Source organism: Bombus terrestris, chromosome 8 (genome assembly GCF_910591885.1).
Source record: "Bombus terrestris chromosome 8, iyBomTerr1.2, whole genome shotgun sequence".
Lineage (NCBI taxonomy): Eukaryota > Metazoa > Arthropoda > Insecta > Hymenoptera > Apidae > Bombus > Bombus terrestris.
Window position 1 is genome coordinate 11,071,185 of NC_063276.1, and position 13,162 is coordinate 11,084,346.

Genomic DNA, 13,162 nt, shown 5'->3' on the forward strand with positions numbered 1-13,162 from the left:
TGTAACCTTCACGCTGCGAAAACAAACCTGCCCACAGGTCTCCATTAACAATATAACAGTTCCCAACAAGGACACAGCCAGATACCTGGGCATGACTCTGGACAGGAGATTAACTTGGAAACAACATATCGTAGACAAATCTAAACAACTCAGGGACAAACTCAACAAATTTTATTGGCTCATTGGCCGTCGCTCTAACCTAAACACGCAGAACAAAATTACGCTCTATAAGATCGTAATAAAACCAGTCTGGACCTACGGAATCCAACTATGGGGAACAGCAAGTAATTCCAATATTGAAATACTCCAACGCTTCCAATCGAAAACGCTAAGATCCCTATTAAATGCACCCTGGTATGTTACCAACGAAACAATCCACCGTGACCTCAAGATACCTACAGTCAAAGATGAAATACACAAGTCCAGAAGAAGATATAACACAAGAGTCAACAACCACCACAACCCACTAGTCACCCAACTACTTGACACGACGGACGAGATCCGCAGACTAGAAAGAAAATACCCTCTAGATTAAATCCTTAGTTTCTACTAGAATCAACAATATAAAGCTATTATAATCCATGTCATTGTATCACGCCAAATTAAGTTACTGAAAATTCTCAACGAGAATTGATTGTAAATATTCTAATAAAAAAAAAAAAATCTCTAGCGTTTAGTTTTTGGCACAACGATTCTCTTTCAGCAGCTTCTTTAGTTTCTATTATAGTGCCGCGGAAAGATCATCAACATACAGACAATATCGACGATAAAGCGCAAATGCCGAAAAGCCGAAAGGGTCGGAAAACTTCAATAGGCCTAACGGCCATCAATATATTTCGGCACAGCAGCAGTTGATGTTCAGTTAACCACCCGAGAGTCAAGAGTCAAAAGTCGTTAATCGAGAGTTGTCATATCACACTACTGCATTAAGTTCACGTTAAATAATCATCGTTTTCTGTTTAATCCACTGTAATAAATCCATCTGTCAATACTGTTACGTCGCCTATACATCTGCATGCCAGCCCTCGCGACCGGACAGCCAGCGGCCTGCGTAACGTCACTCCGACCCTCAATAAACCTAAGGACCCAATATAGTCTTTCGCTGTCACTGTATTGTATCAACAGGCGTCTTCAGTCAATACCTTTGTCCTGAAGAATTTCTTAAGCCAAAAAATATTTTTCGAAGCACATCTGGTTTTTAGAGAGGTCCTTGGGTTTATTAGGTGCGGTGAGAAAATACGGAGAAAGCGAACACGCACCCATTGGGAAGAATCGAATAACTAGTCAATAAAACAATCAGGGTTTCCCATGAACAAGGTCACCTATCAACCACGATGGTAGGAGGCCTTCTACCCATCCCTTCAAGAATCAGCGTAGGGCATAACCAATCGACATCGCGGATCGTTACCCTCACTTTTCTTAACGAAAAGTGTGAACAACGAATCCGCGTTCGTCATGCAAAAGGGCACACCCACACTGAACTTTCTTCCGTCTCAACGCAAGAGCGCCCAATTAGTCAAAGATCTAACGCCTAACTTCTAACATTAAGTCTCATACCGTGCTACTTTTACATCTATATTATTTCAGTGCGATAAGTTATTCAGTGTTTATATCTATTCAATCGTGTATACTAAGTGTTGGAAATATATACTTTAACTCTGTGAGCCACAGTGTTATCATACCTGAATCACCCCTATTATCTTAACCGAAATACGGGGATCGAACTATTCGTGGTGTCGATCATTCTAATCGGAACGGGAATTTACGACTCCCGTTGACTCGTATTCTAACGACCGCGTCTCCCCGCGATAGCTCGAAAATACATGGTCCTTCGAGCCGGATCACGTGCCAGCAAAGAAGTGCACTGACCAGTGACTATACAGTGTCACGTGAAATCCACATTCCAACACCTTAGTCAACTGACCAAAGGAGCCGCCACCGGAGAGGAACACCTCCTTCGTTCAGCATCTACACGAGCCCACGCCACACTGTAGCGAGTACAAAACCGACTCTCAGACCAACGCCCATTTGATCAAGGTAAGATCGTTCCTACCATTAAGATCAAATATGGCTCAACCTGACTCGATCAGCACATTGAGGCGGAGACGAAGCGGCCTCGCCAACCGTTTTACAATCAGGAAGCGTCAACTCGATGAATACGAAGAGTCTGGGCAAGTAAACAACGGCTACTTAGTAGCTTGCCGTCAAGCGTTCGACGAGGTCTGGAAGAGGTTAATCGCGGTTCAAGACGAGTTAGAAGGGTTAGATGAAGGGGAAGTTGATCGGGCCGCCTCGTTGTATCAAGAAAAGCTGGAGATTGACATACGGTTCACAGATCTCCTTGATAAAGTACCCGCACCAAACCCCTCGCCAACGAAAATGCGCGATTCATGCGTGAATCCCGAGCCGATACCAATCACCTTACCAGAGGTCCGCGCTCCTCAGTTCGACGGTGCCCTCGAGAACTGGACCTATTTTTATGACACGTTCTCATCCACTGTGGATCGCAATAAAAATTTAACAAATGTTCAGAAATTTCAATATCTACGCTCCAGTGATAGATATCACTGGACGGGCCGTACGGAGTATCCAATCATTGGAAGTCACAGATGCCAACTACCCCATCGCGCTTAACACATTGAAGGAGAAATTTAATTGCCCCCTTCGGATCTGTATGCGTCATTGGGAATTGATGCGCAGTTATCCCGAAATAAAAAAGGAAACTCCCGAAGCCATTGAAGATTTGCTGGAAACCATCAGCGTAAATCTCAAAGCGCTCGAAAGATTAGGACAGTCTGTAACTTCAGATGTAGTACTTATCGAGTTGATCGCGTCAAAATTGCCTTCGTCCAGTATGCGTAAATGGCAACGTACGTTGCCAAATCAGGAAGTACCTTCTCACCATCAGCTGATGGAATTCCTAAAAACACGGGCCAACGGGAATCAGCTCCTCTCTAAAGTAAAGAAAACAAAGGAGTCATCCCCCAAACATCATAGTCACCGACATAACCTACCACATGGACGAACCTATGCCACAACCAGCAGGGCGCTGGTGTGTCCGACCTGCGACGGACCCCACAAACTGAGATTGTAAGGTTTTCAAAGCCAAATCAACCATAGAACGCCTTCAACTCGTAAAAATGGCATCGCTGTGTACAAACTGTCTAGGCAACGGACATTCGATAACACAGTGCACCCCGCGTTCGTGTCATATCTGCGGGCGACGACATCATACGTACCTACACCGAGAACAAATACAAGAAAATTCTCGGTCGTCGAGCGGTCGGTCGTCGAGCGGTCGGTCGTCGAGCGGTCGGTCGTCGGGCAGTCGTTCATCGAGCGGTCGGTCGTCGGGACGTCGTTCATCGCACAAACGATCCTCTCATGGACAATCGCCATCCGGATCATCGAAGTCGCGTTCGGTTCACCATTCGAGACGACCCTCCAAACATTCAAATAACCATACACCTTCGGCTCCAAGCGATACGAAAGTTCACACTTCGTATGAGTCACGCGCATCACGGACCAAGGGTAATGTCCCAGATTCCTCGTCCAAAACCCAACCAGAACAAAACTGACTAGACAAACGGGCCGCAAAGGGAGGGACCGAAGTGACACATATATCTGCAGACGTTACACCGCATCATGATCTGCTGGTCATAACACAGATCGATGTGCTAGACAAGAGGGTGTGGCGGCACTCGACAAGCCAAATACCACCACCACTCGACACTAACTAGTGTAGGACGACGGCAGCGCAGTGGTTAAGTTGGTCTTAGGTTGCGAACGTTCGGAACCCGGGTTCGAATCCCGGCGACCGGAGTCCGAATTTACTCCCACGCACCGAAAAACAGAGGAAAAATCAGCAGTACCCCGGCAGCGACATCTACAGCCCCCAGTGACAATTGCAGCGGACCAGGCCCAACTACTACAACTATAACTCACTCACGGCCACCCTCAACATTGGTGACCCCGACGTGATCGACAGCAAAAACTGAGGTGTGACCGTGATAGCACTACTGAGAGCTTTCATCATCGCGAATCTAGACCTGTGGCAAGCTGGACCCTACCGCTACGACGAACACGGGATGTTAACAGCCAGTTTTATAGCGAACCTCGACACCTCCTCACCTCCGATCGCGCGCAAAAGCAGGTGACAGGATACAAGACGATGACCAAGCCAGGAGTGATGTAGCCATCGCAAAGTTCATGAGCATCACCACCAGCACGTCATACTAAAATGAGGAACAGAGGCTCCCACACTCGTACGCAGAACGCCCGCACCGTATTGACAGGTATCCACCGCCACATTGAAGACTTCGCGCAACATCCGCACGAATTGGACGACAGTCGGCTGACGCTTTATTACACTAAGATTCTAACGCTATCACTGGTAAGGGGGTACTGTGGCGGCACTCGACAAGCCAAATACCACCACCACTCGACACTAACTAGTGTAGGACGACGGCAGCGCAGTGGTTAAGTTGGTCTTAGGTTGCGAACGTTCGGAACCCGGGTTCGAATCCCGGCGACCGGAGTCCGAATTTACTCCCACGCACCGAAAAACGGAGGAAAAATCAGCAGTACCCCGGCAGCGACATCTACAGCCCCCAGTGACAATTGCAGCGGACCAGGCCCAACTACTACAACTATAACTCACTCACGGCCACCCTCAACAAGGGCATCACCAATTCGAGCCAGAGCACTGCTAAATACTGGCTCTAGTATGAATTTTATGACTGAGAAATTCGCAAACTCCCTCGGTATAAAACGAAAGAGATGTTCGGTCGCAATCGGAGCCCTCGACGACTTGACCACCATCGCAAGGAGCCAACTAACGGCAACCATTGTTTCTATGGATGGCAAATATGAACGCACAGCAACGTTCTTAGTAATCCCAACAATATCATCGGCAGTCCCAGACCACCCAATCGATCGGTCCGCTCTCCAGATACCCAAAAATCTAAAATTAGCCGATCCAACATTTCACATACCAAGCCCGATCGAAATATTATTAAGCTCGGGACCAACGTTAGCATCATTATGTGTCGGGCAGATTAAAATACCACAATCCATCGACACTGAGTTATGTTTGCAAAAAACTCGCTTCGGTTGGGTTATCGGGTGGAGTCCACCCACGCAATCGGGCACACATTCGCTTCACATTACCACAGCCGATCTACAAACGGATCTCGCGCGATTCTGGGAAATCGATGAGGGACCATCCACCATACATTTATCGGAATTGGAATTACAATGCGAAGAACATTTCCGTAACCATGTCCGACGCAACAAGGAAGGGCGACGGCCCTGCCCTTCAACGAGAAGCTTCCCACGCTTGGGACATCAAAGTCCGTTGCAATGAGTAGACTCGCCGCTCTTTCTCGCCGGTTCCAACGCGATAAGCAATTCGAAGCCGCGTACAACACGGTGATCCAAGAATATTTAGACTTGGGTCATATGACCAAGATTACGCACAATCATCCCTCAAACAATGGTTACTATTTGCCGCATCACGGCGTGATAAAGGAATCGAGCAACATCACTAAACTCCGGGTAGTGTTCGATGGATCAGCAATCAGCACCACCGGAGTTTCTCTCAACGATACTCTGCATACCGGACTCAAACTCTAAGAAGATCTGGTTGAAATTCTGCTGAGATTCCGATCACACCAGTATGTCCTAACGGGTGACATCGAGAAGATGTATCGACAAATTCTCGTACGCCCAGACGATCGTAAATATCAACTGATTCTATGGCGCAATTCCAACGGGGAAATCGATACTTATCAGCTCAACACCGCCACATTCGGACTATCAGCTGCCCCATATTTAGCACTCCGCTGCCTGAAACAATTAGCCGAAGACGAAGGACATCGATTCCCGCGAGCGTCATCGGTTGTACAGCGTGATTTCTATGTCGACGACGCCCTCACCGGGGCCGATACAAAGGAAGAGTTAATAGCGGTACGACACGAACTCACGGACCTTCTCAGATCGGGCGGCTTAAACATCCGTGAATGGGCATCTAACGATAAAGACATACTAGGTGGATTATCCGAGAGAGATACAAATCGAACACTACAATTGGGTGAGTCACAGACATTGAAGACTCTAGGTATCTATTGGGATTCCCAGGACGACACAATACTTTACTCAGTTGAACCCACAGCGACTACCACCCGTGTCACAAAGCGATCAATGAGTTCGGTGATAGCCCGAATTTATGATCCACTAGGATTGCTCGCGCCAGTGATTGTCAGAGCCAAAATATTGCTTCAACGCGTCTGGGCATTAAAACTAGATTGGGATGAATCCTTGCCATCCGAGTTGCATACAGAATGGGACCGATACTATATCCAACTACCCTTGCTTAATGATATTCGATTCCCTCGCAAAGCGGTGGTCAAAGCAGCTATTCAGATGAAATTACACGGTTTTTGCGACGCCAGTGAAAAGGCATACGGGGCATGTATATATCTGCACAGTCTCAGCTCGGATGGACATATCGAAACCCAATTACTCACCGCGCGATCAAAGGTCGCGCCGCTAAAATCTCTGACAATCCCAAGACTCGAATTAAGCGGCGCATTGCTCCTCACCTCGCTAATGTCCGTGGTAAAGAATTCCCTCACTATAGACGTTTCTCGGATCGTATATTGGACAGATTTGACTATCGTACTCCAGTGGATCAAGTCCTCACCACATACGTTAAAAACATTCGTAGCGAACCGCGTGGCCGAGATCCAAACGAAAACCAACATCGCCGATTGGCGGCATGTGCCTACTGACGACAACCCAGCGGATTTAATCTCCCGAGGGCAGACTCCCAAGGAATTCCTGTGTCCAAACATCTGGAAATACGGACCCGAATGGCTCAAGCAGCAGCAGGAGAACTGGCCGATCTGGATTCCTACACCGTCGGGGGATATCCCGGAACAGAAAAAAACGATCTGTCTAACGACGAATAACAACGATAACCCCCTCCTCCACCGATACTCGTCCTGGACAAGACTAATCAGAGTCGTCGCTTGGTGTCTTCGATGGAGACATAAACAAAACCCATCTGCCCATCTAACAACAGACGAATTAACCAGGGCCCACAACAGGGTGATCAAGATCATACAATCCGGTCATTTCGCGATGGAAATTCGGACACTACAGAAAGATCGAAGCAGGGACGTTGGAGGAAAACTACAGCCATTAAATCCCTTCCTCGACGAAGATGGGATATTACGAGTCGGAGGACAACTAACCAACTCGTCTATACCCTTCAATCAAAAATACCCCATTATATTACCGAAAGCACCTGTTACAGAGCTCATCATAAACCAGGAGCATCGGAAGAACTATCACACCGGGACACAAGCTACCCTGTACGCGGTAAGACTGCGCTATTGGCCGATCGACGGTCGTAGCCAAGTGTGGCGTACCATCAAAAGGTGCGTCCGCTGCTGCAGAGCCAACCTGCCACCAGTGGAATATTTGATGGGTGATTTGCCAGAGGCGCGTATTACCGAATCGCGTCCGTTCACGAACGTCGGAATCGACTACTGCGGCCCATTCTACATCAAGGAGAGGAGGGATCGCAACCGACGTAAAATAAAAATATACGCTGCCATATTCGTCTGTCTAGCAACAAAGGCTGTCCATATAGAACTAGTCAGCGATCTAACCACCGACGCTTTTCTAGCCGCTCTACGCCGATTCATCTCGCGGCGAGGACATTGCGCAACCATCCTTACCGACAATGGCACCAATTTCGTCGGGGCCAACCGGGAGCTGCAAGAACTCCGGACCCTATTGCAGTCTGACGACCACAAGGAGAGGGTACAGAATTTTTTCGCCGACCGACAGATACAATGGCGTTTCAATCCTCCAAACTCACCACACTTTGGCGGTTTATGGGAAGCCGCGGTGAAATCCTTCAAGCGCCATCTCATCCGCGTCGTCGGCACGGAGCTATTGACCTTTGAGCACCTTCATACTCTTGTGGTTGAAATTGAAGCCATCCTTAATTCACGCACACTGACTCCCATATCATCCGATCCGAAAGATCCCCCTGTCCTCACTCCCGGTCATTTTCTAATCGGTGACACACTCACAAGTTTACGGGAGCGTGATTTCAGGACAGTTCCATTAGGACGGTTATCAAGTTGGCAGTGCATCCACCAGATCAAACAGTATTTCTGGAGCAGATGGTATCGAGAGTACCTCAACGAGCTAACCCGCCGCAACAAATGGGATAAGGGCAAACACGATATACCGTAGCAGCACCGTAGTAGTTCTCAGGGAGGATAACGTACCATCCATGCAATGGCCTTTGGGCCGCGTGATCAAGGTCCATTCAGGAGTCGACGGAATCATACGGACCGCTACCGTGCAGACGGCAACAACTACTCTGGATCGTGGCGTCAAAAGATTGGTCCCCTTACTCATTCACCCAGATCCAGACGAATCCGACCATCCACACGGAGCGAAGGAGATTCGCCAACGACGCACCTGACTCCACAGCCAGAATTTTGATCGATGCCCTCTCAACGGGGGGAGGATGTTACGTCGCCTAAACATCTACATGCCAGCCCTCGCGACCGGACAGCCAGCGGCCTGCGTAACGTCACTCCGACCCTCAATAAACCTAAGGACCCAATATAGTCTTTCGCTGTCACTGTATTGTATCAACAGGCGTCTTCAGTCAATACCTTTGTCCTGAAGAATTTCTTAAGCCAAAAAATATTTTTCGAAGCATATCTGGTTTTTAGAGAGGTCCTTGGGTTTATTAGGTGCGGTGAAAAAATACGGAGAAAGCGAACACGCACCCATTGGGAAGAATCGAATAGCTAGTCAATAAAACAATCAGGTTTTCCCATGAACAAGGTCACCTATCAATCACGATGGTAGGAGGCCTTCTACCCATCCCTTCAAGCATCAGCGTAGGGCATAACCAATCGACATCGCGGATCGTTACCCTCACTTTTCTTAACGAAAAGTGTGAACAACGAATCCGCGTTCGTCATGCAAAAGGGCACACCCACACTGAACTTTCTTCCGTCTCAACGCAAAAGCGCCCAATTAGTCAAAGATCTAACGCCTAACTTCTAACATTAAGTCTCATACCGTGCTACTTTTACATCTATATTATTTCAGTGCGATAAGTTATTAAGTGTTTATATCTATTCAATCGTGTATACTAAGTGTTGGAAATATATACTTTAACTCTGTGAGCTACAGTGTTATCATACCTGAATCACCCCTATTATCTTAACCGAAATACGGGGATCGAACTATTCGTGGTGTCGATCATTCTAATCATAACGGGAATTTACGACTTCCGTTGACGCGTATTCTAACGACCGCGTCTCCCCGCGATAGCTCGAAAATACAAATACATTATCACATAGAATAGAAACCATTGAAATCCTAATTTCTAACATTTCTGAATAAAGAATTTCTATAACACATTCATCCACGCGTTTGCTCTCTCTATTCCGAGATATAAAACCTCAACAGGATCAGATGAAAAAAGCATTATCCAAAGCGTCAAATGCAGTGATGTCAGGGTAGTAATAAGTAAGTGGGGAATGTCTTTTGCTATAGAAGAGTTTGTTTTTATTGAATATACCATTACATTATTACTAGATACCATATTAAATAATACTGCACAAATATAGGTATTTAAATATTTTAAAGCAAAAGTGCGAGAAAAATGAAATTTAAGACAAGACTGTTATGTTCAACAGGATAATTATTCCAAATACATAACCTATATTGTTAAATAATGGATCATTTTTAATACATCGGATATTTTGACGACTCCTCCACAACCCTCAGCTCTAAATCCTGTAGAGGATCTTTGGTCTGAACTAGGCAGAAGGATTAAAACACATCATATTACGTTCAAGCAAAGCTGAAAGCTGTTATAAAAAAACGAATTGCATAAGTAGTAAATAAAATGTTACGATAAATTTATACCGCAAAATCATAAGTGTGCCGATACTTTTGTCCCGCTGAAAACGGATGTTTATGTGTATTTTATCTTTCTTTTTCTTTATTATAACTATTTTTTAAATGTATACTTAAATATTATATATTAGTATATATAGAGGCGACAGTATATATACAGTCGAATATCTGTATTTGTTACGGTCTGGTCTTAATCTTCGGTGTTTGTAACCATTATGTGTTACTCTAGATGTCGAATCTTGGGTTTCTCCAATTATATTTAAATCAAAACGGTAGTTACTGTCACCAGAAATAGTTATTAACTATTTCGATTAGTTCGACTCTCATTCGCTATTTTTGAAACAAGGCAAACGACTGAATGTGGATTCAAAAACTTGTCGCACCCTTTTAGAGCGTGGCATTATTCTGAATATCCCAGGAGGTTTTGCTCTAATTACTTCCGCGACAACCGAATGGATTTTTTCAAAACTTGTCGCACCCTTTTAAGGCGCAGCACTATTTTGAATTTCCAAACTGTTGTATCCTTGATGTTTTCTGATGTATTAACTGATGATTAACTGATGTATCCTTGATGATGGGTATCATTAATTAGCGTATCAATACAACTGATAAATTGAATTCCACGTTTCGGATTACCCGCTATGTGCAAGAGCACTAGCACGGGAAGGATTAAGGTTCTCTTGGAATAAATAAATATTTCTGATATCTTCTTAATTATTGACAATAATAGTCAATGAATAATTTTATTGAAGTCGTACATGTGGTACAAGTCTGAAATCGAAGAAGAAAGTGTTACAATGTTTAGCTTCTCACCTTGCTTATATGTATGGTCGATCGCATTCTTGGAATATCGTACTGAGTTAGCATAGTTGTTGGAAGACTATCTGTATGAATCTTTGACGATTAATAAATGGTCGGTTCTATTTCTTGACGTTACTCAAAGATTATATTAAAACAATTGTCGTCTTCGCAAAGACTACTGTTCTTCTGAACTTGATATTAACTCTTGACAAATTTTTAATTGATTGAGCTCTTACTAACTCTAACTCAACACGACGAAAATTTCAACTAACTGGATTGAATTCTATAACTCTGCTGAATAACTAAATACCTTTGCTGATGCCGATACTTGATCTTTTGGCGCGTCTAGTTGTTTGTCGCTGTTAATGCTGTGTAAGAAGGTCGTAGCATCTCAACTTCCATTATCTACTTATCGTACTGTGTACTGTGTATTGTGGCAGGGAGAGCGCGTGCGAGGCAGTATATATCAGTGAACGTTTCATTGTTCCTTGTTTCTATTTCGATATTCTTAGATTTTGATTTTGTTCAATAATAATGTTGTGTATTGGTTTATTGATTTATTGCGATATTAAAGTATTTATACGTGTGGTATCTTTTATTTCCTTTAAGTTTTCTGTTTTTTAATTCCATTCGTCTAGAGTGAGGCTCGTGCTATTCGCGAGCGTATCACGTTACGGCTCGTGTGGAGCGCGAGACGTGACAGTATCTAATTAAAATTTTCAATATATATTTCTACCTTCCTATTAAACTATTCGAGTTTTCGTTTTTTCATTGAATAAGCGATTCCAAAATGTTCCTTAGACATTGCTTATTTATAATATCGAGATATATACATATGAAACAGAATGACAACAGAAGATTATTAGTATATGTAATAAATACACACTGCTGTGCAAAATCCTTAAGTCATCTAGAATAGTGATCTCGTTTTGCCAATTGATCATGTTTTCACATAAAATATTTTCATTCGGGAAATATTCTTACATGATATTAGCAAAAGCGAATCTTTAATTATTACCGTGTTTGTTGCTTTTTTCTTGTTTATAAATTTTCTTTTAAATTGTTTGATAAATAGCGTCCTAACTTAAATGTTGTAAAATATATATAGAATGTTTCATGAGAAAGGAAACGATAAACGCAAATAAATTGTATGAAATACTAAACCTTGTACAAACTAAAGATATTAAAGATTGCACAGAATGTACGAAATAAGTTTAATAAAAAAAAAAATTATTCGGTAATATCCTACTTCTGCTTCTGCTATCGAAAGGACAAAAGAAATTGGTACCAAATATTAATTATTTCGAGGTAGATTAATACCTTTTTAATAAATTACCAATGATTCTTGAATTAAACGTTCTAAAAGTTACAACAAATTTAAAATGACATAGATATATTTTTATATTCAACTATAAAAACAAAACATTTCCATTTGGTACGTGATCTAGGATTTTTGTGCAGAAATGCCGTATGTAAAACACATACTTAAAAGGTTTAAATACTTTTAATGGGTTCGTTCTACTATTTGCCCCTTAATGTTCCACGTAGGAATTTACTTCAAATATTCTGTATTACTTGAGATTATCAATTTAGCGTAAAATAATGAAAGAAATTCAATTTAAATAAGGATTAGCAGAATCGAATGCATAAAGATGTAATATAAATGCGTTAGCAGGGCAAGAAAAGGCCAGGATGGACATAACACGCGATCGTTGCCACGGCATTTCAAGCTATCAGCACATTCGCCAGGTGCTGCGTTAGGCTACTACGACTCCACCAAAGACAAGTTGCTAGTGACTAAATCGATATCCTTGCTATGCCAGCAGCCTTACCTCCATGCCGCGAAAACGTTCCTGACTAATCTCTACAAGTGAGTATATATCTAACTTATCATCTTACAACACTCCATCATCTATCGCTAGTTTGATAATGTAGAAGATCGTTAATAAACTACTTTCATCCTTGAAATGACCATTATCCCAAACCAAATTAAGTTATGTTTCCTTTGAAGATATTATAAATTAACATTTTTAGTGACAAGAAGTATGAAATTTTAGTTTTCAAATAAATTTTTCAAAATTTCCAATGATTCGTATTATTTTTGTAAATTTCTTTAAAATTCATTTTACTCCTTTATTACTTTTATGAAGTTAAATATTAAAGAAAGCTGAAGCTTGTATAATTTAACCAATCAATCAATATACTATCACGCAGTAAAAAGTATAGATAACGCAAAATAACGTTTTTGCTTACAAAAAATCAAAGAATAAGCTATACTAATATACTATGGATAACTAATATACTATGGACACCATCACACATTTTAAGTGGAATTTATAGAATCAGAAAATTCTTTTAGGAAATTAATTATCTATCAAGAAATATAAGTTTTTTCAAA

The 13,162-nt window shown here is 42.9% G+C and overlaps 1 protein-coding gene across 4 annotated transcripts in view; it reads left to right on the top strand.

Moving 5' to 3' along the window:
- Positions 1-13,162, top strand: part of LOC100645270 (DENN domain-containing protein 5B) — a 93,258-nt gene that overhangs the window by 66,799 nt on the left and 13,297 nt on the right. For all 4 annotated transcript variants that reach the window (XM_048408127.1, XM_012318588.3, XM_048408128.1 and 1 more), the window contains exon 4: positions 12,440-12,634. In XM_048408127.1, the coding sequence (XP_048264084.1) occupies positions 12,440-12,634 (195 nt within the window). The remainder of the gene's footprint in view (positions 1-12,439; positions 12,635-13,162) is intronic.